At 52.4% G+C, this 24,276-nt stretch overlaps 9 protein-coding genes across 9 annotated transcripts; 4 read left to right on the top strand and 5 right to left on the bottom strand.

Annotated features, from left to right (window-relative positions):
* Window positions 1-2,744: 2,744 nt before the first annotated feature.
* Window positions 2,745-4,855, bottom strand: TRIVIDRAFT_30254 (putative cell cycle inhibitor; the record flags this gene model as incomplete). The annotated part of the gene is made up of 6 exons (XM_014103506.1): window positions 2,745-2,790; window positions 3,070-3,134; window positions 3,464-3,522; window positions 3,581-3,614; window positions 3,704-3,917; window positions 4,173-4,855. The coding sequence occupies 6 exons, from the start codon at window positions 4,853-4,855 to the stop codon at window positions 2,745-2,747; spliced, it is 1,101 nt and encodes a 366-aa protein (XP_013958981.1).
* A 1,366-nt stretch (window positions 4,856-6,221) lies between these two features.
* Window positions 6,222-7,892, bottom strand: TRIVIDRAFT_178368 (uncharacterized protein; the record flags this gene model as incomplete). The annotated part of the gene is made up of 6 exons (XM_014103505.1): window positions 6,222-6,832; window positions 6,939-6,994; window positions 7,039-7,150; window positions 7,209-7,658; window positions 7,712-7,789; window positions 7,844-7,892. 6 exons carry the CDS (start codon window positions 7,890-7,892, stop codon window positions 6,300-6,302), a joined length of 1,278 nt encoding a protein of 425 aa, XP_013958980.1.
* Window positions 7,893-8,262: 370 nt separating this feature from the next.
* TRIVIDRAFT_31470 (uncharacterized protein) lies at window positions 8,263-9,306 on the top strand (the record flags this gene model as incomplete). The annotated part of the gene is made up of 1 exon (XM_014103504.1): window positions 8,263-9,306. The coding sequence occupies one exon, from the start codon at window positions 8,263-8,265 to the stop codon at window positions 9,304-9,306; it is 1,044 nt and encodes a 347-aa protein (XP_013958979.1).
* Window positions 9,307-9,507: 201 nt separating this feature from the next.
* TRIVIDRAFT_31596 (uncharacterized protein) lies at window positions 9,508-9,938 on the bottom strand (the record flags this gene model as incomplete). The annotated part of the gene is made up of 2 exons (XM_014103503.1): window positions 9,508-9,684; window positions 9,759-9,938. 2 exons carry the CDS (start codon window positions 9,936-9,938, stop codon window positions 9,508-9,510), a joined length of 357 nt encoding a protein of 118 aa, XP_013958978.1.
* A 781-nt stretch (window positions 9,939-10,719) lies between these two features.
* TRIVIDRAFT_145366 (uncharacterized protein) lies at window positions 10,720-12,669 on the bottom strand (the record flags this gene model as incomplete). The annotated part of the gene is made up of 3 exons (XM_014103502.1): window positions 10,720-11,900; window positions 11,994-12,348; window positions 12,406-12,669. The coding sequence occupies 3 exons, from the start codon at window positions 12,667-12,669 to the stop codon at window positions 10,720-10,722; spliced, it is 1,800 nt and encodes a 599-aa protein (XP_013958977.1).
* A 1,968-nt stretch (window positions 12,670-14,637) lies between these two features.
* TRIVIDRAFT_112028 (putative Ca/Mn-transporting ATPase) lies at window positions 14,638-18,006 on the top strand (the record flags this gene model as incomplete). Its single annotated transcript, XM_014103501.1, has 4 exons — window positions 14,638-14,793; window positions 14,847-16,026; window positions 16,086-17,411; window positions 17,471-18,006. 4 exons carry the CDS (start codon window positions 14,638-14,640, stop codon window positions 18,004-18,006), a joined length of 3,198 nt encoding a protein of 1,065 aa, XP_013958976.1.
* Window positions 18,007-18,697: 691 nt separating this feature from the next.
* On the top strand, window positions 18,698-21,176 carry TRIVIDRAFT_31511 (uncharacterized protein; the record flags this gene model as incomplete). The annotated part of the gene is made up of 2 exons (XM_014103500.1): window positions 18,698-19,891; window positions 19,983-21,176. 2 exons carry the CDS (start codon window positions 18,698-18,700, stop codon window positions 21,174-21,176), a joined length of 2,388 nt encoding a protein of 795 aa, XP_013958975.1.
* Window positions 21,177-21,849: 673 nt separating this feature from the next.
* Window positions 21,850-23,166, top strand: TRIVIDRAFT_30786 (uncharacterized protein; the record flags this gene model as incomplete). Its single annotated transcript, XM_014103499.1, has 1 exon — window positions 21,850-23,166. One exon carries the CDS (start codon window positions 21,850-21,852, stop codon window positions 23,164-23,166), a length of 1,317 nt encoding a protein of 438 aa, XP_013958974.1.
* A 16-nt stretch (window positions 23,167-23,182) lies between these two features.
* Window positions 23,183-24,109, bottom strand: TRIVIDRAFT_72056 (clathrin adaptor complex; the record flags this gene model as incomplete). Its single annotated transcript, XM_014103498.1, has 3 exons — window positions 23,183-23,599; window positions 23,653-23,893; window positions 23,987-24,109. 3 exons carry the CDS (start codon window positions 24,096-24,098, stop codon window positions 23,359-23,361), a joined length of 594 nt encoding a protein of 197 aa, XP_013958973.1.
* Window positions 24,110-24,276: the final 167 nt, after the last annotated feature.

Here is a 24,276-nt window from a genome sequence, read left to right as displayed (position 1 = left end):
AAAATCAATGACGCCCTTATCCGAAGCACAATGCACGCCTCAATAGTCTACTTGCTATCTAGGGATATCGGCCTGCCTACCTCCAGCATCCAGCCCGGCATGGACGGCCCTATGCCTTAGAAGACGGCACATCTTACTGCGTGCTATTACCGCTCCAGGATAGTGTATCCGGGACGATGATGAATAAACAAAGGGGTGGAGCCGTGAGACAGACCTGGAAGCGATGTGATGCAAAGCTGGCTGTGGATGGGCAAGGCTCATCGTGGATTGAGGGGGGAGGCATTGGGTTGACATCACACCGCCAGCGAGGCAGACGGTTTGGCTTGTCTTAGTCCAGGACTTGGCGTTGCAGCGCTGCGACCTAAGCCATGTTGGGAGAGAGTCTGTACGGGATGTTGATGGAGGGAGACAAAAGGTGGTGGTCATGGGCTTGGATGAGGTATCGTGTGGCTGTCTAGTGGCCGCAGTGCTACCTCTGCTTCGTATCTCTAGTACCTATACCTCATGTATACACGGAGCGTCATACCTACCTACCTGGTCGAGGATATTCGTACTCTAGCGGCCATGTGTGTGCCTCGCACCTCGCGCCGTTGTCACTGACACAGCCAATGCTTCACATGGAAGGGAGATGAATGATGCCATCACGAGGTTTAGTTTGTACTGGCTACGACCTGCCCGCCTCACCACCGACGGCTCTCGATTTGGAAAGAGGTAGACTAGGAAGGACATGGGGAGTTCAGCGCTGCTTCCTCAGATAATTTATGATTAAAAATTAAAAATAAAAAAAAATAAAAAATAAAAAAAAATACAAATCATTACTCAAATCGCACAGAGTAAAACCTGCTTACGGAATAATGTAAATCGAGCAAAATAAGACGACGGGACGCAGACTGCCAAAATCCAGCCCCCTCATTTTCGCCCTCCCTGCTTTCCAGTCAATCCCACCTCTCCCATTCGCCATAATTGCTAGCAACTAGCCCGCGAGGCGCATCCACGAATCGGCGAGCCATTCTTCATCTGCAAGAACTGATCATCTGCTCTGCTGCTGGCCAATGCCCTCCCAGGGCCGGCCACAATCTCGGGTTTTGGCGAAATGGATGAAACGCCCACGCCGCAGCCAATTCGCACGCGCGCACACTATTCAGATGCACCCGCTCTAGCTCAGGCGAATGGCAGCTCTCACATACGCTTCATACGCTTCTGGAAGACAGGCCATGGCTCTTGTTAGCCCTGGGTCTCTGTTTTGGCTCCTCTGTTGACACGACGCCAACGGACGGCCGCTGATACACACCCCTCGGCCCGATCCTGGTGGCCTTGAGACTAAAAAAACATCGCCTCAGAAATCAATAGGCATTGAGCGACTGTTGCTGCTGCAACCCAGGCGCCAAAATATCCAAAGTACATCCACCGTGTGCGTACCTTGTCTGTATGCTGCGAGAGGCGCCTCGGGTGGCAAACGGACAGTCACATCTCCTATACATGACAAGAGCACATCCGCCGACCTGCTTGGGTGCATATACGCATGCCCGCATACACACTTACATGCTCGTACCGCACATACAAACAACCATACATGCATCTTGCATGCTCGTACAGAAACTCTACCCGCCAAGAGCCAATGCTTGCAAAGCGGCCCTTGTCCCTTACAGCTCCAACGGTCGTGACACCTCCATTGAGGATCCCCCTTACCCGGGACTAGCAGAGTGTCTGCCAGCAACGTCAACTGCGAGCACGTCGACCTGATTGTGATAAATGACTCACGAATTGATACCTAAAGCCCGATGGCCATGGGTAAGCAAATGGCCAACGACGGGAAGGAGAGAGAGAGAAAAAAGCACAACAAAGCAGGGCTCTGCAGCACTTGTTGCGCCAGCCCACTCGTACTAGGTCTCGATATCTGGCCGCCTCCACAGCAAGAGAGGAGTTCTCTTCTGCCCGTCTTGTCTTCCATCCAATCTCATGGCGACAGCTGAACAACACATACATACGAGTACGTGCCCGCCTACATACACATACATCATGTACGTGCGCACGCACATGCATCCGGACCACCTACTCGTACATACATGCGCAATCAGGCATCAAAATCGATCCCCCAGCTAGGGCAAAGCTGGTAAAACAGCCGCCCGCACAGAGGCATCGCCAGACCCGCGCTCCCGTTTGCTCCAAATCTCCGGATTACAGCTGCAGCTTTCTCCGTGCTCCTTTCCTTTCCTTTTCCATGCTAGTCAGCCTCTGGGCATGAGCAGAGCCACCGCCTAGTTTGGGTGTTGCTCCTCCAGTGGCCGTACACACGCTACACACACCACAGACGCACACATATGGGCGAACAGATTGTTGTGGCCTCACAGCCATACACTTTCCAGACTCTCGCAGTTCACAAACACAACCATACATGCTGCTACATAGAGACAAAACATACATGCCGCAATCGCCTGCTACATGAGCCGTTCACAACGTCTGAACTATGCCGCGTCCGTGCCGCCGGATGGTACAACAGAAGCACCCCGCAAATGTGAACCGCAGGACGCGGGATGGGTCAAAATGCAGCTTTTTTACTTGCTGTTTAAAGCCACACGAGGGACACGCAATGCGGCAGTGAGAAGAAAAGACTCCAACCCCTTGAATATCCAATAACGGGCGCTGAATAAGAGAGAAAACACAGAGAGAGGGCCTAGAGCCGGGAGGCACTATTGAGCCCTCATTGAGTCAAGGAGATCTGCTGCCTACCTGTAAAACCCCCCTTATTTTTTCTTGCCGTTACCTGGGTCATACTTTTCCTTCCATATCCTGCAAAACCGTTAGCCATTGACGCCTCTGAAAGCCCTCGTCTTCTCATTGGGGCTGGACTGTGTAGCACATCACAATCCTCCGGAGCTCCTGGCCACTATCATGAGACCGCAGACAGTTGCAGCCATGCATAGCCTCCTCCGGGAGGAACAGTGTGATCAAGCCGCACGAATGGGCCGCAAGCGAGGCCCGGCCACTCGGGAGTGATGCGCCATAGCATACACAAGGACGCCCACAGCTGACACGACGAGCAAGTATGGATGCGTTTTGGTGACTTACCATGTATTTCCTAGTGTCTTGTTGCCGCCCTTCTCAGCCAGTCGATAATATCGGGCTGCAGCATACTGTACTCCCCAAAAAGGGGTCAAACATCAGCCTCATGTGACGGGATTGGAGTCTGTGGGGAGGGAAACACGGCCGCTGCCCGTGCCATTTTCCATTGGACATGCGCAACTCGCGCCCTCGCGTGCCCGCTCTTTTCTCATCGGTACCCAACTCTGGGGCCTGGTGAGACGTTGGGCATCAACCTCGCCTTGGTCAGACAGACCAGCCGACGACTGGCAAGCCACAGCTTGTGGTGCCTTGGTTGAGGCTTGGCTCTCTTCTGTGCCATGAGTCGGATTGCAGAGACAAGTTATGTCATCGATGTTTTGACTAATCGTCGTCGACGTACCTTGTCCTTTTTACAGCCGTAGCCCTCTAGGTAGCACCAGGCAACCTCGTTCATGGCATCTTGACCACTCATCAGCATCCGGAGCTTTTTAGATACATGGCTACATCTGCAACTCACCAGTGTCGCCCAAATTTGCCGCTGTCTCATAGTACTATTCGTTTTGTGCAGTGGTCAGTATCTGATCAGCCAAGCCCAGCAGTCAACCAGTCAACCTTTGATATCGAAAAAGGCAATGCATACCTGCTTTGCAGCGATTGGATCCTTGCCGATGCCCCAGCCGTTGCGGAAACAGTTGGCCAATTCGTAGATGGCCAGGACTAGCTCTCCCTTTGCAGCTCCTCCCTTCTTGAGACCGGCCTGGATGGCCAATTCCTCGACCGACGCAGCGTTAGATGCCGCGGCCGTTAGATAGCGGACCGCTCGCCCAGGGTCTGGTGTGCAGCCCCAGCCGTGCCTATTGGAAGAAAGCATGGCTGTATTAGTCCGAATTCTCTCTTTTAATCGCCTGCTAATCATATGATGGCCATGTCACGTAAATCAAATGATGTGATGTGATATGTGAGGGCGGTCAAGGGGAAAATCAAGAGAGTGAGGGGGTGTTGAGCCTGGAGCTCTCTCTCCGTCTCTCAGGATTCACCGGCAGCAGCCCATTGCCACCGCAGAATGGGAATGAAATGGCGAATTGGGATCCGGCCGTGGTAACACTCACCTAAGTGCCAGTCCATAGAGAACCTGGCTAAGTGGATTGTTGGCGCCGTTCTCGTCTGCAAGGCGCCCGAATATCTTGGTCGCTTCTGCAAAGTTCCCCTCCTCATGCAGCCGAATCGCCTCTTGGATGTCGGCATCGATCTCCTTGGACGAAACCCGCCCCGAGTTGGCCGAAGGACTTCGGCTGCGAGCGTCTAGACTCATATGGGCCATGCTGTCTGAGGCATCTCTTGACGACGGCCGACTCCTGGCGAGGTCGTTCTGCCCGGCTAGCATGGTTGCCCGCTTCTCCCACTGCAGCTCTGCGGCATCTTTATCCTGCACGTCGTTTGGGACCACAATCTCCGGCAGGTTCTGCGGCACATGGTCAGAGGTCTCGGGCGGACGACTTAGATGCAGCCTGTGCGACAGGCGTCTTGCCGCGCTCTCCTTCTTGGACGTGGACGAGGATGCTGAGCCGCTCCGCGACTGATCTGAGTGGAAGAAGTCAAAGCTGCGTCTCGACTTTCGGTGCTCTCCGCTCGTTGACGTGGGCGACAGCAAGCCATCGTTATGGCCGAGGGCTCCCTCGTCCGACGGCATAATCACCTGCTGCGAAACAGTATCGGAGCGCACAAAGGTGATGTCCGGGCCCTGATCCTGATCTATAGCATCCTTCTTCCGCAGCGCATCCCTGAGCCCCATGATTGCAATAGTAACTAGTGGTTTTTTGATAGCTGTAAGTGAAGAGCTGTCCTCTGGTGATGTCCCCTTAGTCCAACGCAAGGAGAAGCAGCAGCAAAAGGCCTTCTATATCCGCAATGATACGCCGTAGTGATGATGATCATGAAATGCCCAGCCCCCCGTTTGTCACCCAAAATAGAATATGCTGCTGCTCTACGTCCAAGGCGCAGGTTCGGGGTCAGTGAAGCAGTCAGCCAGTGGCTGAGGCCGAGCCAGGCTGATGCTGGTTAGTCAGTCCCTTTTGCACAGTAGCACTGACACGATGCTTTTGCACAGGCCCGTCTTGGGTTTTGCCCTCAGAGAGCAAAAGAAACCGGAGACAACAAAGCAGCGACAACCAGGTTTCCCCTCGTGCTCGAATTTCCCGCGCGGCAAAAAAAAAAGTTCCAAGAAAGAGCTCGGCGCCTGGCGCTTTGATGATGGGTTCAAAGAGTTTCAATTGGGGGGCGCCGTCCCTTTTGAAACTGGCCTAGGAACCACCAAAAAAGAATTATTACCCCCCAATCTGGATTATGGAGTCCCCTTGGGATTAGAAGCTCCAGCCGCCTTGGCGAACGAATTCCCGTATTTCAATAGCACCGAGCAAGGGGGCAAGCCAACTAAAAAAGGTTCAAGGTTAATTCTAATTAATTGATCCATACAATGTGGTGATTTTTTATCGATACCTATACTTGGACTGACAGGGCCCTCCCAGCTCTGTTTCCCCCCTCTGTTCGGTCATTTTAGGGGAGGCGCTTGGGGCTCTATCTGGCCGCTGTGGGCGCCGATCAGTGAATCTCTCTAGAGGCGCCTTCGCTAAGGCACGGTAATCCCAACGGTGCCGATTAGGGGAGAAATAAGCAGCAGCCAGCGGGCGGCCCCAGTTAGGAGTTAATGTTCGAGAGGCCAAGCAGGTGACCGGGGAAGCTGCGGAGTTTACAGGTAATGGATTGCATTCATTCAAGCCAAATTGGACGGGCCTTACAAGGACGTTTTCACTCATTCTCTGTTGTTATAATGATTCTTCTTTATTTATTTCTGTCCTTTTTTTTACCAACACGTTACTGTTTTCCTAACAAAGAGATTTCTCTCTCTCTCTCTTCCTCTATTTCTGTCTCGTTCTTCCGCATTGCAATTATCTTTTTTTTCTTCTCCTCTTTGCACCCCAGGCAAATGATTGATGTCAGAATGCTGCGTAGCAGGGTATCTTGGTATAAAACCCATCCCTTGGTAATAAAGTAAAAACAAGAAAATGCCATGGTTGCCTTGTCGATGCTATAGAAGAAAAAAGGGAACAAGCGTATCGCATACTAAATAAATCAAGAAAAAGGCACACCATCTCAAAACTCCAAAAAGGGCTTCTGAGATTGCGCGCTGGATGGTATTCGGCTCGACTGGTCTACGAGCGGTGGTTGGCTTGACTCGGCTAAAGGGGGAGATAGTCCTTTGGGGTCTCAAAGTCAGAGTCATCATCGTCGCCCGCGAGAAACTCAGCCACTTCGTCCGAGTCAACGTCGTCTGAATCGACCGATTCATCTTCGCTGGAGACGTCCTCTGCCTCGTCGCGCTGTTTGGCCTGGTTGCGGAGGACGCTTGCCCTCTCACGATGGAGCAGCTTACATCCCCTGGTTTTACAGATCCCGGTATTGCTGAAGTCTGGGCATTCAAAGACGTGGCGATCGGTGCAGTCTGCACCCTTGTCACAGTAACCGCAGAATCCAAATGCCTCGCATACGGGGGCACCTGGGGAAGCTTTGGAGTGAGTAAAGGGACAGTCAGGCCGGGAACATTGCCCCTTGGCATGATGCAAGCAGCTTGGGACACGTTCTGGGGTAAACTCATGGGAGAGGTCGCATGCCTCGCCATTGGGACACTTGCCGTCTTTCAAGAAATCTTTGCAGAGAGCCACCTTGTCAGGGTCGTGAATGTATCGGCAGGTCGGGCCTTTCGGACAGGAACCTAAAAGAAAGTCAGGTTAGTTGTTAGCGTCCCTCCCATCGATGCCACCATCTCGTAGAGCTGTAGGGTGCTTCGTTGCCGCAGGTTTTAAAAAGAAAACAATTACCGGTCGTGGAAAAGATTTTGCACCGTTGATCAAGTTTTTTAACCGCACCAGATCGACTGCAGACGTTAGCGCCATGATCATCCATGGAAGTTGGACATACCGTTGGTCTCTGACTATCCTCTGTGCCACAAGGTTTCCAGTCTTGGTACGATGGAACTTGACACCGGCAATGACAGTCAATTTTGGCGTCATGGCAGCGGAGGTGGGATCGTCTGGTGCTGTATCGTTAGCAAAGTGCCAAAAGGCGACGAGCCGTGGCATATGACTCACCAGGGGCTTTGACAAGCTTCTTGCCTCCGTCTAGAACGCGGAAACGAATACCGTTGACCAATATTTCGTTCAATCCTGTGGAGTTAGCGCTCACGCTCGTACCCGCAAGTCCAGCACCACCGGCTTGATGACGAAGATATTCGCCAAACCGTTTCTTTTCTCGAAGGCGCTGCTCCTTCAGGTTCCGCTGTCGCGTTTCTTCAATGGCCTTGGCTCGATTTTGGCTGTCCTTCTCGTATATACTGGCGTTTATGAGTTGGCGGTGGCGATCGTTTTTGGATACCCAGCCCGAGGTTGTAGGGCCAGGGCTGGGCGCGGCCGAGCTAGAAGCGGATCCAGAGGCAGACCCTGAAGCGTTGAGATGGAGAGTTCTGTGGCGGTGAGTGGCAGTTGACCGGCTGCTGAACCCTCTGGTGGGATAAGGTGCGCTTGCTTGACGATAGACATTTCCTGTGGCAAACGTCAGTTTTGTCATGGCCCAAGCGCGTTGAAAATATACGAACCTCGATGGCGACTCGGGTGATGCGATGACGGGACAGACTGGTAGCCGGCTTGCTGGTTCTTGTGTCGGTTGATTTGGCCTAGAATAGGTAGTGAGCACTATGAAGTCATCGCGGGACAGCTGATGGTCTCACCAGCGAGTTGGCCGATACGCGCCAGAAGCTCCTTGTCCTCTTCCGACATGTTCGAGATGCTTGATTTCCGTCGCGAACTGTGTGTCTGATTCAGTGCAAAAGCTTTTAAAAAAAAAAATGCGCTTGAATTTCGTATGTTTTGGCGGTTGTTTGTACAGTAGCTCGAACCGAAGCAGCTCAAATTATGTTGGGTCCAGGAAATGCAAGGCTACCGAGCTGCTTGTGAGCAGATTAGCCTTGAAAAGTGGCGAGCAAGATTAGTCATCATCGCGCTCACGTCTTTGCGGTGCGAGGCTGAGCAACAAGCCAGCCATTCATCACTTTGCGAACTGCCCAAGCAAAAAGCAGCCGTTTATCCTTTATATCATTTGTGCTTTGCTGTCGCCCAAGAAAAATTCTACCCCCTCTATATCATAACCATGGCTTCTTGGGAGCTGCTGGACGAAAAGGGCGAGTCTGAGCTTCACAAGAGCCGACTTCTCAACGTGGAGGAAAAGCCATTCAAACGCATCACCAAGCGACTGTCCTCCATCTCCGCGATTGTCTCCAGCGCTATTCAATCCGACTCTGCGAGCCAAAATGGAGGCCAAACCTCAAGCAGCGCTCAGCTGCAGGAAGACCTAACGTTCGACTTCGCCGCCTTTGACAGCAGCATTGCTCGCTTCCAATTCCTTCACGACGCAAACGTGCGAGAGCGAGAGCGCTACGAGGCAGACAAGCAGCGCATCCTCGCAGAATGCCAAGCCGCCCGAGAAAACAATTCGCGGCTGCGAGAGCAGCTGGAGGATGCAAAGGCAACCCTGGCACGACGGAAGAAGTTTGACGAGCTGGCGGAGAAGATACTTTCTAATCGGCTGCTTCGGCCACGCGAAGACCAGACTGCTGCTCTGGAGAAGCTGGAAGAGGAGTGCAAGGAGCTGGAGCGTGAAAGCGAAACCTATAGCGGAACATGGAAGGAACGGAGAGATCAATTCAACAGAATCATGGAGGAGGGCATGCTGCTAAGACGGCAGATCAGAGACGAGAAAGAAGAAGTAGACAGGAGAGAAGGAATGAACGAAGGCGGAGAGGACGAAGTGGAGGAACAGCGTGGAGGCCAAACGCCTGGCATTGAGCCAAGCAATACCGGGACGCCGCGTCCAGATGGCGATGGTCCATTGAATGAGACACCTCAGCCAACAATATCTGTGGACGGACCGACGCCGTCAGTAAGCTCTCCCAGACCAGATCGACTGCAGCTTCTGTCTACAGATGCCGGGACAACTTCCAGAATAGGGAGCAGAGCCTCGACGAGGGAATTGTCACAACCTCCGCTACGAGATGACGATTCGGGCACCGAGACGGGAGAAGACGTTGAGATGGACGATTCACGGAATGGAGGGGACGAAGAAGAAGGCGAGGAAGACGAAGACGACGACAAATCGGGCGCGAGAAATGATGACAAGATGGAGGTTGACAATTAGATTGGACTGTCTGCATAGCATTGCTCTTTTAAACGATGGATAGAATCGTTTGTACAATTAGGATACCCGAATTGAAATCCCCCCAAAAAGGATGGAATACCATTGTTGGGTATCCGGTGATGTGGACCACCGCTGTATATTATGGTGTATTATATCGTAAACTCTTTTCGTCTCGTTCTTCTCCTTTATCATCCACCTTCTCTAAATATCGCTTGGCTTGGCCTTTTCCAACGCCGCCTTTGCATTCGCGAGTTCCTCGGCCGAGGCATTCCCAGTCTTCTCTTCGGACGCGACCAGATCCTCCAGCTTCTCGACAGCCTGGTTGATCCGGTCTCTCAGAGGCTTGAATACGGCTCTCGTCTGCTCGACAACTAGTTGCTAAAGAAAGAAAGAAAGAAAGAGGTCAGCACCTGGAATGCATCATGCAGTGGCCTTTATAGATGTCCACATACCTGCTGCTTCAGGATATACTTTGCATTGCCGTCTTCGTCATCCTGTCCGCTCTTGATCTTCTCCTCCTGGGCCTTTGCATCAGCCTCTTGTGCCAGGAGCTCCTTGTGATACGACGCTTCCTCTTTCAGGAGTCGGTTGACGGCGCCCGTCGCGATAACCAGGGGAGACGGAGAAGGCATTTTGGGATTGCTATGTGGAGAGAGTCGGACAACGGAGGCTGTTTGAGTCGCGAGGAGATGGTCTAAAGAAAAGGAGTAGAAAATATAGTAGTCCGAGACTTTATAGTTCAACGATAGAAGGCTCCTTGTCTGGGATAATTCTGCGGTGCCTGTTGCAAGACTGCGGTAAAGCAGGTGCCTAGCAGGTAGACGGATTGAATCCCTGCGTGGGGTTCCTGGATCCATGGCGGGGCAGCTCAGCTGCTTTACAGCACCATCACCAAAAACTTCACTACTGATTAGAATGCTTGTACTCCGTAAACAGCGTGTTGAATTGCCACAACTGAACATCACTACATTTTCAGTACTACTTTTATGCCTCCATATCAAACAGCATTGAATCATAAGCAACAGCATTCAACGCATTGTCGTTCCTTTCAAAATCCGTCTTCACGACAGGCTCACTTCGCATTGATGTTTTCGTTGAATAATAACCAATCCTCCCAAACACCCTTTATAAACAACTAATCAACACACACACACAGAGCAAAGAAAACAAAAGTTGTCCTGTTTCGACATCCAAGGCTCGAATTGTCATTTTTCCCTCCTTCCTTTATCCAGACAGAGAACCTCCAAGGTTACATGGTATCTCCCAAACGCCTTCAACTCCGCCATGGGCGATTCGAACAAAAACAAGAAAGACCCGTTGCCCAAGATGCACAGCAATGTATTTTTTTTTTTTTTTTTTTACATGCACAAAATTTTTGTCAGTTTTTTTTTCCGGTGGTTGTTAAGCAGACGGTTATGCTTCGACAGCAACCGCAGCAACACTCACAGGAGCAACGGGCTCAGGTTGGTCTTGGTTCGAAATCTCGCCGCCAGCTTCCCGCTCGGCCCAGGCACCCCAAAGGCCACGCTTGCCTCGTACTTTGATAGGGTCACCAAGACCTGAGCTCTGCTCAACCTTGATGGCATCCTTAGTTGCGAGGACCAGGCACTCGAAGAACATCTTGGTAGCTTCGGCCTTGGTAGTCTGCTTTTCAGGTAGTAAAGTCTGGAAGACAACCGCCGATTTCTTCCTCTTGTCGGCATCCTGAGAGGCCTCGGAGCCAAACAGGTCTCGCAGAATGTGAACAGCATGCTTGGTACCAACCGAGACAGGGCCGCTGTCGGCAGGGTGAACGAGAGGCATGGTTGTATCTTCGAATGCGGGCATTGGGCTGCTTCTCTCTCCTCCATCCGCATGATCATCGTCAAAGTGAGCTGCGCTTTCGTCGGCGGGAATATCAAGAATGGTGCCATCAGCGCCCACGCTCTGGTTGCCAAAGGCGTTTCCGTCGAGAGTGAAATCGGTATCATCTCCCAGCTCGAGACGAGGAGACTTGATGCCACCCAACTCACTGTCCACATCGGCAACACCAGAGTCGCGCTTGCGCTTCAGCTCGTTCGCGCCACGCACCATGTCCAATGACAGCATACCACGAAGTTCAGGTGCCCATCCCAAGCTTCGGCCTTCCATCATGATGGAAGACACAAAGCCGCCGCTCTTCTGCATTTCTGCCAGAGCCAGAAGCAAAGGGTCGCGGGGGAGGAATGTAGCTGGCTTGGTGATGTTTTCTCTGTGAGCCTGTTGCTGTTTGATGTGAGTGCTAGACAGCGCAATCTCGTCATCTGGCATCATGACGCGCTGTTTTCTAGGGCGTTGCGCAGGTCGCTTGACGGGAGAATCTTCCACGTCATCCTGGGGTTCGTAAAGATCTGTGTGGCCGTGGCGAGAATATTCCTCCTCAATCTCCTTGGCAAACTGGTCATCAATATCTGACAGAGGAGACTCCGAAATTCTCTCTCGATTAATGTCAAGCGCAGCCAGGCCAGGAACAGCGGACTGATCGTCAGGGTTGAACTGGAAATCATCGTCGCCCATCTGGATATCGCCCTCATCGTCTGCAATCCTGACGCCGCCGTCCAAGTCCATGTTAGTGTCTTCGGGACCAGCGCCCTCCTTGGATCGGGGCATGATGTCCAGCTCGCTGAACACATCATCTTCTATTGATCGGGCAGCGGGAGCGTCTCGACCCATTTCAATACTGTGGCTTGGGCCACCATCCATGTCAAGTCCAAAGTCGAGCTCGAGCTCAAGGTCATCCATGGGCGCAAGCGCGTCCTCATCCAGAGTCATGCCGCCCTGGAGATACTGGCTGTTGTCGAAATCTTCCTGCAAATTGATGTCCCGAGTGTTGCTGACGCGTCCCTTCCTACCGACTTGCGTAGACGACACATCTTCGACTTGCGAAAGCAGCCATGAAGCATCAGGCGGGGGAGGCAATTCGAGGTTGTCGTAGGGCGTGATGCGATCGGGCAGAAGCAAGGCCTCGCGATTGGTAACTTGTAGGTTGGCAGCCAGATCGTTGTTTCCACTAGATCGGAAGGCCTAGCAGGTAATTGTTAGCATGGCATGTAACCTTGAGAGAAAATAAAAGCTACCAACCATTTTGATCTTCATCATGGCTTCGTTACAATCATCCAGCAAGTATCGCGTTTTGCGCTGGTATATCCTGACGACACCAAGCAGAAGCTGTCCGCTGAGACGCAGGGCCATGGGCGCCTGGTTCGGCGTGATGATGGCCTCGACACTGTCCGTGACATTGGACTGCAAAATGTGATTCTTGGAGAGCTTGCGCTCGAGATTGGCCGACAGCCAGACACGGGCAAGCGGCCCGGTCTTCTGGAGGAGCGTCTCCGAGTAGAACATGGTGGCGCGCGAAGCTGTCGCACTGGTGGTGGTGCTGGGGCAAGTCGAGGTAGGTTGTGAATATGAATATGCAAAAGCTCAGCCAGTGAAAACGGTGCAGGGACACGAGTTTGGAGCAGAGTGGAGGTGAGTAAACACGGAACAAGGGGCGCGTGTTTTGGTGGATAAACAAGTCGCCTAAACCGTGTTCGGGCCTGGCTCACGCGCGATGGCAGCCGCGCAAACTCATCAAGTCAAAAAATGCAGTCGCCCAGGGCAGGTCTGCTGAATCGCACGAGACGGAGCGGCGAGGGTGAGGCGACGGGGGTGGCGATGGGAAGTGCAAAAATGGCGAGGGAAGCAATGGGTTGTGTGAAACTCTCAGGTTGAGCGAGGGGAGATGCTTCGGCCATGCTGCCGTAAATTGCGTGGCTGGGAGGAGTGGCTGGTACTAAGTACCTTCATTAGCTCCCCTGCCGTCCATTTTCGGTGGTGCCGGAGGTGGAACATTATCTTTTCCGGCGCCAAAGTGGCTTTTTCCGCTCGTCGGAAGTCGGTGGCCACATGGCTTGCCTAACTTGGCCCTGAATTACTGCACTTTTATGGCTTGTGGTCGTACGTTTGCCGTTTGTGGCTGCAAATTGTCTTTGATGAACTCCGTACCGTAGAAAGGATATCGAGCATCGTTGATATCATCTGCAAATTTCTGAGCCACTTTATCAATCTTATATACGAAGCAACATTGCAGCGTATTATTCCGTCCTGTCTTATGAGCTCAAGGCGACCAAAGATGCTGACCAAGGTATTCATTCACTCAAATACATGCTGTATGACGGAGTATTGCATCAATGCTTTCTACAACTCGCCTCCTCAAATGTCATATAATTACCTGCAATTTATTGTTGATATACTTACATAGGTAGTAACCTGAGCGGGCTCGTTCTGTATTTCCTTCTCTGTTGATGCTCAGAACTTCAAAAGCCTTCTGTAGTAGCTCCCTGTCAGTCATTCTCGTACCACTACCTCTGTTATGACATCCATTTCTGGCACATGTCGCTTTGTATTCCGACACCCGCAGCTGACCATCTGCAGGCTTCAGACATTGGGCAATCTATTTTTAAACACGAGGCCATGTGCATAATGTTGCTCAATATCGTAATGCCGGACTCTACCTTTCAATGTTACAAGCATCTTGTCCCCCCAGTGCCGCTTTTCTATTTCCATAAAGAGCAGAGTTGTCATTCTTCTCCTAAATTCAGCTCCTCGAATAGGCTTAATCTCAAATCCAGCTTCTCCATAGCTGAGGCTCACGACTCAGGAGACTTGGCTAGCGGAGAATTACTGTTGGGGGGATTCATTGTCTCAAGGAATTGATACAGCGCGTTGCCATTAGGCAATTAACACAATCAATTGAAGAGAAACTACCAGGAATTGCCCCGTGGCAAGACCAAGGCTTGGCTGGCATGTACACCTTCGAGTAATCGGTGATAAAAAGAACGAAAGGCGCAAAGTCGGAGAGTTCAAGGTCCAAGACCCGTTAAGAGATAGGCCGCGTCGCCCACTCACTTTAGCCGCGGTGCCGCTAAGCCTAAACACAGCGTCACTTGGCGCCCCCAGTACCTGCAGCCCCCTGTAGCGCTCCCTGTTCCCCAGTCCAGTGGCGAGGCTAGTGCATCCATTCCACTGGAGCCTTGGAAGACCACCTTTCCATGTAATTTCCATGATCCCATTGCTGATGCTTCACCGGTCTGAACGTTGGCCTCTTCATCAGGGGATGAGGATCGTAACCGTCAGTGTCCGCCGCAAGACGAAGACCCGGAGCACCTACGAAGCGCCCCCTTGCGATTTCGAGGACGCATGCGCGACCGCCGACTCTCTGCGCATTCCTTTGTCTCTGCCTCCCTCATGATACCCGGCCTTTGATACCAGCTTGGCAGTCGACTCTCCGGGCCCCTTTTTTCATTTTCGACGCCATCTCGAGTCCCCAATATGCAGCTGCCGTGGGCAGGGCAGGGCTCTGGCAATGAGTCTCTGCTGCCAGTGGCCGGAGTGCCCATCATCACCGGCGATGCGGCCGATTCGCCGCGGCAGGGCAGATCAGATTCAAAGTCTGGACATGCCCGGACATCATCGGTGCATGCGCGGGTAAGCCTGGAGATTGCCATTGGCACAAGTGCAAGTTTCTAACCTGATGAAAGGGAGTGGCTAAGGAGTTTTCCTTCATGACCCCCAGCGAAGCTGCCGCGCAGTTACGAACGTCGCTTACTTACGGCCTCACGCCCAACGAAGCATTGAAACGACTCGGCGAATACGGACCCAATGAAATACCACACGAGGAACCGGAACCGCTTTGGCTCCGGTTCGTCAAGCAATTCCAAGAACCGCTAATTGTACTTTTACTAGTATCCGCGGGAACATCACTGCTCTTGGGCAACATGGACGATGCTATCAGCATTACTGTGGCGGTAACCATTGTCGTTTCCGTGGGCTTTGTCCAAGAGTATCGATCCGAGAAATCCATCGAGGCTCTCAATCACCTGGTGCCGAATCACGCACACCTTGTACGAGGCTCGCCGAATAAGTCGTCTACTTTACCGAAACCTCCCACCTGGCCCCCCAGCGTCAACGGCCTTCAAGACCCGGCCGATAGTTCTGGTTTGATCACACCAATCGAAGATATTCTGGATGCGACTTCGTTCAAGGTTGGGGCCTCTCAGCTTGTACCAGGAGACCTCGTCTTATTTACTACTGGCGATCGTATTCCCGCCGATATTCGAGTTACTAAGGCGGCCGATCTGACCATTGATGTCTCCAACCTAACTGGCGAAACAAAACCTGAGCGGATAACGACCGAATCGCACTCTCAGGGATTGAACATTCAAAGCTTCAATCAATTCCACAAGCAGACATCTCTCGCCCCAGCAGCGCCCATAGGCACTCCTGAGTCTGAGAGCGGCGCTAAGAACATTGCATACATGGGTACTCTGGTAAAATCTGGACACGGGCAAGGAATTGTTTTCGCTACTGGCGGGAACACTTATTTCGGATCGATTGCCTCGAGCGTTTCCGGGACGGAAAACCCTAGGTCGCCTTTGCAGTTGTCGATGGACGACCTTGGCTCACAGCTGAGCAAGGCATCATTTGTTGTGATTGGGTTGATATCGCTTGTTGGCTGGTTGCAAGGGAAGAAGTTGCTGGAGATATTCACCATTTCTATCTCGTTGGCCGTTGCAGCCATCCCAGAAGGATTGCCCATTATTGTAACCGTCACTCTGGCTCTTGGTGTACATCGGATGGCCAAGCGTCATGCCATCGTGCGCTGGATGCCCAAGGTTGAAACTCTTGGCTCCGTCAATGTAGTGTGCACTGACAAGACCGGTAAGGCTTCCTTTCAGACGATTCGTGACCGTACTGGATGCTAACGTCGTTGGAAATAGGCACTTTGACCACTAACCATATGACCACTGTCCAAATGTGGTGCTTTGGAGAGGGCGGTTCGTTCAACGTATCTTCAGACGCTGAGGTTGAAGAATTCAAACCGACGCAAGCGGCTTTACATATTCTACGGATCGGAAACCTTGCAAACAATGCACGACTATCAAAGAATTACACGGAAAGCGGCGCCGCCGCAAGTGCGGTCTTGTCATCGACACTGGGCCGCGAAGAGGGATCTACTTATACTCGCTGGGTTGGCCAACCGACAGATGTAGCTATGCTCGATCTGCTTGACAAATTCAAAGAACACGATATACGAGACTCCATGGGCCCTCGCATTACAGAAGTGCCCTTCAGCTCTGAGAGAAAGTGGATGGGAGTTACCGTTGGAAGCGAAAAGGAGTATGCATACATGAAGGGATCGATTGAGAAGGTTCTCGCCGCTTGCGACACATATATGGAGAAGGACGGACGGGAAATTGTACTGGATAATGCACGACGTCAAGAGGCAATGGCAGCTGCCGAGGCCATGGCATCCAAAGGACTTCGAGTGCTTGCCTTTGCTAGTGGCCAAGTGCCCAGATCCTCAAGAACGCGCTCATCGGCTGCTGACACACGAAGCAACACACCCGGCGACGGTGCTTCTAGTCCGGTCATTCCCCAGGGCTCCGAAGATTCCTACAAGGGCCTTACATTTGCCGGCTTGGTCGGTATGAGGGACCCCCCGAGGCCTGGCGTTGAACGCTCCATCCGACGGCTGATGCGAGGTGGCGTCAGAGTCATCATGATTACGGGTGATGCAGAAACTACGGCACTTGCGATTGGTAGACAGCTAGGAATGAATATCGCTATTCCTAGCGCTCATTTACCGGGTCAGAACGAGGTCAAGGCTGTTTTAAGAGGAGACGAGATTGACAGAATGTCGGACGGGGACCTCGCCGAAGCGATGCAGCACACCACCATTTTCGCGAGAACTAACCCGGACCACAAGATGAAGATTATCCGCGCTCTCCAGTCCCGAGGAGACATTGTAGCAATGACAGGCGACGGCGTAAACGATGCGCCTGCCTTGAAGAAGGCCGATATTGGTATTGCAATGGGACGCCATGGAACCGATGTTGCCAAAGAAGCAGCAGACATGATTTTAACCGACGACGATTTCTCCACCATTTTACGTGCCATTGAAGAAGGCAAGGGAATATTCAACAACATTCAGAACTTCCTTACATTCCAACTGAGCACGAGTGCGGCGAGCTTGGCCCTGGTATTTGTCTGTACATGCTTCGGGTTCAAGAGCCCCTTGAATGCTATGCAGATTCTTTGGATTAGTAAGATTTCCCGATCGATTTCTCTCTATCAAGGAGGCGTTTGACTAACATGAGAGCAGATATTATCATGGATGGCCCTCCTGCGCAGTCGCTCGGTGTCGAAACAGTTGACCCTGATGTGATGAACAGGCCGCCAAGAAAGCGCAATGATGCAGTTCTCACGACCAAACTCATACAGAGAGTTTTGACTTCGGCTGCCATCATCATGGTTGGCACAATGCTCACGTACCGGCAACAGATGGCCGACGGCATCGTCACCCGCCGGGACACTACCATGACCTTTACTTGTTTCGTCTTCTTTGACATGTTTAACGCTCTTAGCTGCCGCTCTGAATCAAAATCGGTGCTGCGTGGCGAGGTGGGCTTATTCTCGAATAACTTATTTAACTGGGCAGTTTCTCTGTCTATCATCGGTCAACTACTTGTCATCTACCTTCCATGGCTGCAAGAAGTTTTCCAGACAGAAGCCATTGGGCTGGGTGATTTGTTACGACTCGTCATGCTTTGCAGCACGGTGTTTTGGGCAGATGAATTACGAAAGTATCTGAAGTATGGGCGGCGGCGTTTGGGCGGCGGATACAGCCAAGCGGTATAAAAAGAGTGCATGGTATGGGAAAAGAGAAGAAAAAAATAGGGACGGATTGGGGTTTCAATAGGGGCTGTGATATATGGCAAGAGGCGACTTATAATACATAAACATGTATGAGTCTGGGGAATAGAGTAGAACCCCTGCATACCTATACATATTTAGCATTGATAATATTCTTGCATAGCATTATCGTATTGGATTCTCGCTGTTTGGTGGAAGAGAAAATAATTGACAAGTATCGACTTATACGATACCGTGGATGATTTGAAAGACGGTGTCTGGTGTTTGTCTGGTTGTTCTACGTATTAAGGGAACGAGGTAGCAGCACGGAGAACCCCAAATTCGGACTCTTTGAGAGTAAATGACACAATTGAACAAGACAAGTTATAAATTTATTATATATCTTTAAATGTGAGTGTTTTGTATATCAATTTCACTTAGTTTCAAGCACTAAGCTCAGCAGCAACAAAAGCAATTGCAAGTCTCAAGTTGGCCCCTCCTCCACCACAAGCCCCCCATATTGTGCAGCAACCTTAGTAGCTTATCTGTCACCAGAACACCACCAACAAGCTGCAACCTCCCAATCCGCCAGCTGGTGACCTCGGGCGGTGCAACGACTCCAAAGGCCAGCAAATCCGCCTCGAAGACGCTTGCCAGGGGCAGCTATGCGCCTCCTCGATACTCGTGCTCAGCGCCAATGTCAGCCTCTAACGGCGTCTCTCGCGGCAGCAGCCATGCTGTAGCAGCGCCAGCCGTCCAAAATGCCACCACCGAGGCCGAGATACGCGCAACCCTTGCCGCCCTCCACAAGCGCGAAGCAGCCATAACAGCGAGGCTCGATGCGCTGCTCGAATCACAGGCCGACCTGTCGCGGGATCTGGGCAGGCTGGACCTCCTGCGAGCCGGGCTGGGCGCTCAGGTGATTGCGGCTCGATCCATCAGCAACGACATGCTCTCGACGGCAGCAGACACGGCCGGGCGGCTCAGCAATAGGGTCAAGGAGCTGGATCTGGAGAAGAGCCGCGTGGAGGATACGCTGGGCGTCGTGGAGCAGGTGGCCGAGCTCAAGGCGTGCGTCAATGGCGTGGTTGGATCCATGGGGGCGCCCCAGGACTGGGAGGCGGCGGCAGCGTACATTGCCCGCGCAAGCAAGATCCCGGAGGCCATCACTAGGGGAGCCTTTGCCGCCAACATTGTGCCCAGTGTCGAGGTGCCCGATGCGCCCTGGGTCACGCTGGAGACGGCCAAGGAGAGCCTGTGCGGCCTCTTCCTGCGCGAGTTTGACAAGGCGGCGTCTGAAGGCGACGGCACTAAAGTGACGAGGTTCTTCAAGCTGTTTCCTCTCATCGGGAGGGCCGAGGTCGGACTGGATGTCTACGGAAAATACGTGTGCCAGGGTGTCGCGGGCACGGCTCGAGCCACGCTCAAGGACGGCATGGCAGGTCAGAATCGCAAGGAGGGCATCATCTACGCCAATTCCCTGACGAGGCTCTTCCAGCACATCGCACAGATTGTCGAGGGCCACGGAGGGCTCGTCGAGAGGCACTACGGCGCCGGCAAGATGGTCCGCGTTATCGAGCGCATCCAGATGGAGGCAGATGTCCAGGGCGGCATCATCCTCGACACCTGGGGCGACGAGCGCGGAGTTGACAAGAAGCTGACTGACGTCAAGAGCTATCCTTTCTCATTCCTAGTTCAGAGCTTCTTACCGCAGCCTCCCAGAGGAGGGGTCCCCAGAATGAACTCACCTGCGGCAGGCCTGGGCAACAACCCTCGCAACAGTGAGGATGAGGGAGTGAATATGAAGGAGGTTGACGGCCTGCTGCATGAGATTTCCGTCATGCTTGCGCAGTGGTCATTTTACACTCGATTTATTTCGGCCAAGTCCATGGTATGTACAACCCGCTGTCTGAGATATTCGTTCTCTCTCCTCTTCTTTTTCTTCTTCTCTCTTTCTAACCGTGGTGTTTGTTTCTCCACAGGACCCGGCAGATCAAGATGCGCCCCTGAGGCTAGCAGAACTGCTAGTCAAATCGAAACTATACGGCAAAGTATCTTCCAAACTAATATCACCCTACAACGTCATGTCAACCTTTTTCTTCCGTCGATCCGTTGAGAAAGCTTTCCAGCTGGACGAGTACCCCAGTGGCTTGTCTCTGAGTCTGAATAGATCAGTTGAGGGCAACACTCCCTATATAATACTTGCGGTTGACGATGTCATGTACATCGTCAACGCCGTACTTCAGAGGTGCCTATCCACCTCGCAGAAAGACGTTGTTGTTTCCGTCGTCCCGTCTGTTAGTCGAGTCCTCACTGGCGACTTTGTGGGCATGATACAGCGCAAGATGCGTGACGAGTCTTACCCCAAGGCGGCTATACAAGGCGGCTTCCCACCGGAGGAGAAGATTATACAATTCATCGTTCTCATCAACAGCTTGGACATGGCCAATGAATATCTGGTTCGAATCATCCACGGCCGCATTGGCTCCCCGGATGGGCCAGCACAGCACAAAGAAGAAATCGAGGCGCAGCTGAAACAATCATTTCCGTTTGAACGCGATGTGGTGGCTGTTGTAGGCGCTTTACGCTCACTAGAGACGGCCTTCCTTGGGAAGACAAATGAATTGCTTAATGAAGCAATCCAGGTCTTGTTTAACCAAGTTGTTAAGCTACGGCTAAGACCGGTCCTCAGCGACACATTCCGCGACGCCGATTACACGCTGACCGAGCAAGATATTGTGGAAATCGCTCAGGAGAATGATGAGGGAGAAGAAGATGTCCTAGATCAAGTATCACGTCGCTTCGAACATGGGTGGGATCAGCTCATGAAGGCTATTGGCCGACTCATGACACCGGGCACGTTCAGCAGCCTCATGGACATGACGGCGCGCTACCTGTCGCGGATTCTGGAGAAGAGGATTCTTGGCTACGGTGGAAAGACGAGCGCATATGGTGCGATTCGCATGGAGAGAGATTTCAACGCCATAGTGGATGTGGTCTCTCGAGGCAACTATAGTGTCAAGGAGTTGTTCAGTAGGGTGACACAACTGCTCATGGTCGCGAACATGGAGGACGATGAATGGGATGAAATTTGTGCTCAGGATGGAGAAGATGGCATTGACTGGGTTCTGACAGATGATGAAAAACGAAGAGCACGGAGTTTGGTAAGAGGATAAAGAAAATAACTTGGAAGGCATTTGTAGCGTATGGGCCGTATGGTTAAGATTAGTTGGGCTTGTTATGTATGTTGAGTTGAGTTTGGCGGCAGCTCTCGGTGTTGTTGACATAAGGCATATACCTAGATATTAGAAGTGTGCGCTCAACAGGGCAAAGACCATAGAAGGCATGTTAGAAAGCAACACATAAAATTACTGTCATCGCCCAAGCAATAATTTAAAAGTTATGTTTTTGTCTCTCTACCTGTCAACGATTCTGTGAAGTGTAAAATATCTACAGTGCAGAAGTTGTAAGTGGCTCAGCAGCCCTCGGAGTGGCGTCGGCATCGCTACTAATGCACGTCTGATTCAAAGTATAAGCCGCCAGATGAAATTTTCCGCCCACCCTACATTTCATGCGGCGAAACCGGCACAATATATAATTCATGAGTCCTCGCAGCGTTCCAACGACTAAGATATCAGGCAGCAACCCGCTTAGCAACTTCTTCATTCTGAACACAATCTCACAGCTGGAGATTTAAAGTACATATAGTCCGTACAAAACATTACATTCCCCGCTACCTTCGTCATAATTTCCCTACGTCAACTCCATCACCGGGGCTTGCCTCGAGCACTTACAACCTCGACAGTGTCACTGTCACGAAAGTTAGCAAACGCCCGCATGATAGCGACTATGGAGACTAGAATAGTAAGGGTTGCCCCTAGCAAGGGCACTCAGCTCGGTCGTTTCGAAGCTTCAACCGGCGCTTCAAAGGTCGAGGAATGGCGCATCTTGCCTGAAGCAAAAGACGCCGTCGCCGCCCTCGAGGACGCCGCCCAGTATCTCAAGACCAGCGACACGCCCGTTGCTTTCCCAACAGAGACGGTCTACGGCCTCGGCGCCGATGCCACTCGCAGCGGCTCCGTCAAGGGCATCTACGCTGCAAAGGGCCGGCCATCGGACAACCCGCTCATTGTGCACGTTGCGGATCTTCACATGCTGCGGGAGCTGCTAGGCAAGAAGAGCGATGACCAGGATGCCATTCCGAGCAGGTATCAGACGCTGATAGACCGCTTCTGGCCCGGTCCCTTGACGATACTGCTGCCTAACCCGCAGCCTTCGAAGCTAGCTCCGGAGGTCACCGCGGGACTCACGACGTTTGGCGCCAGGATGCCGTCGTCGCCGTTGGCTTTGAGTCTTATCAAACTGGCTGGAGTGCCTTTGGCTGCGCCCTCGGCAAACGCATCTACCAAGCCGTCGCCCACGGCAGCGCAGCACGTCAAAGATGATCTAGACGGGCGAATTGAAATCATTCTCGATGGAGGCCCTTGCCAGGTTGGCGTTGAGAGCACCGTCGTGGACGGCCTCTGCGAGCCCCCTGTGGTGCTGCGTCCAGGAGGCATCGGCATGGAAGAGCTGCGGAGTTGTCCGGGCTGGGAGAACGTGGTCAAGGCCTACAAAGACCACAGCGAAGAAGGGAAAGCGGCCCCCAGGGCACCGGGGATGAAGTACAAGCACTATAGTCCCAAGGCAAGGGTGGTGCTCTATGAGTCTACGTACAAGGATGGTTCCGCTGGTGTCTTGCCGTCCGACATTGAAGTTACAGGCGCTACAGAAAATGGTGAGGCTCGGAAGACCAACGGCCATTTATCAAAGAGAATAGGCGTCATCCGGACACAGCGGTGGAAGTCAGGGGCGGGTCTTGAGTGCGGCGCTTTACAACCTGCCCCCGTCAACCCAGATGCTCATGATGACGAGTATCTCAATCCCGCGTATCAAGTATACAAAGGAGATCTCAAGAACAGTCAGGGAGAGGTCATTGGCGAGCTTTTCGACATAGACCTGGGACAGGACACCAAGAGGATAGCTCAGGGGTTGTTCTCTGCTTTGCGGGAGCTAGATCGACGAAACATAGACACGATATTTGTAGATGGCATAGAAGGCGAGCTGGATATCGCCGCTGCCGTCATGAATCGCCTGCGTAAGGCGGCTTCGGAGATACGATCATGAGGGAGGCAATGCCGGGATAGAGCAAAAAAGAGGAAGATGCATAGATTCGTTATACCCCTGCCCTGTATATAAACCGATCTCGCGTTTCAAGGAATAAAGAAAACCAAGGAATAATCAACTATAAAAGTAATCTTTTAGTGCAACAGACCGCTGTGAACGACATTAACTCCAACCAATTCCCAGGTCTTGTATTTACAGCCCCTGGCGAAGCCAATCCGTCAGCTTCGACTTGCCGAGTTGTGCCAGGTTGTTAACGCCCTGTTCGCTGAAGTCGATACGGCCCAAGGGAACGTCCTGGGTGGGCGCACGGCTGACCCGCTGGACAATGATGGTAGGGTCCGTCTCCAGGATGATACCGTCGTCGACAATCTCATCAATGGCCAGCGAGACGAGGTCGTAGTTTTCGACAATGGTCCTCTTGTCAACGGATTGCCTGGTTTGGGCATTAGTAAGACAATTCTAGCCACAAGCACGGAGAGTACTGACTTAAACAGAAGGTGCAGAGAATCACGAAGAGCCAGCACGGTATTATAGAGCAAAATCTCGTTCTCGTCGGCAGCACCAACAACGTAGAGCATGACGTCGGATTCCATCTTGTACAGGACGATCCGGTTGTCGTAGAGGATGATGTCGCCCGTCTGCTTGGCTGTCTTGTCAATGAGGCCCTTCTCGAATGCCTTCTGCGCCTTCAGGTCGGTATACGGGTGGCTCGGTATGCTTGCGCCGCCTATCAAGCAAGCTTGCTGTTAGCAATTGCGCATACAACTGAACACGGGGCCGGGGCGCAAGCCGTTGTCCAGCTCAATCTACAGGTGCGTACCAGTGGGAGCGGCGTGAGGCGGGGAAAAGTATTTGGCGAATATCCGGGAGCCATCCTCAGTGCCGAGGATGAGGATTGCCTGAACGGCGAAAAGGGTCATTCCAGGAGACATTTTGGCGGTTGGGATGCTGTGACACTGCGAGAATGATAGCGATACCAGGTTAAGCTCCGACTTCAACGGCTTCACCTAAAGGTGTCCCCCCAAACGAGCCCCTCCAAAAACGGCAGGCCTCGGCCGAACCTTTCGCCGCTCCGGCGCTTAACGCGTGCTGTCCTTTGGATTCGCGTCT

Source organism: Trichoderma virens (assembly GCF_000170995.1).
Source record: "Trichoderma virens Gv29-8 chromosome Unknown TRIVIscaffold_4, whole genome shotgun sequence".
Taxonomy (NCBI): Eukaryota; Fungi; Ascomycota; class Sordariomycetes; order Hypocreales; family Hypocreaceae; genus Trichoderma; species Trichoderma virens.
This window is presented reverse-complemented; position numbering and strand designations above follow the sequence as displayed.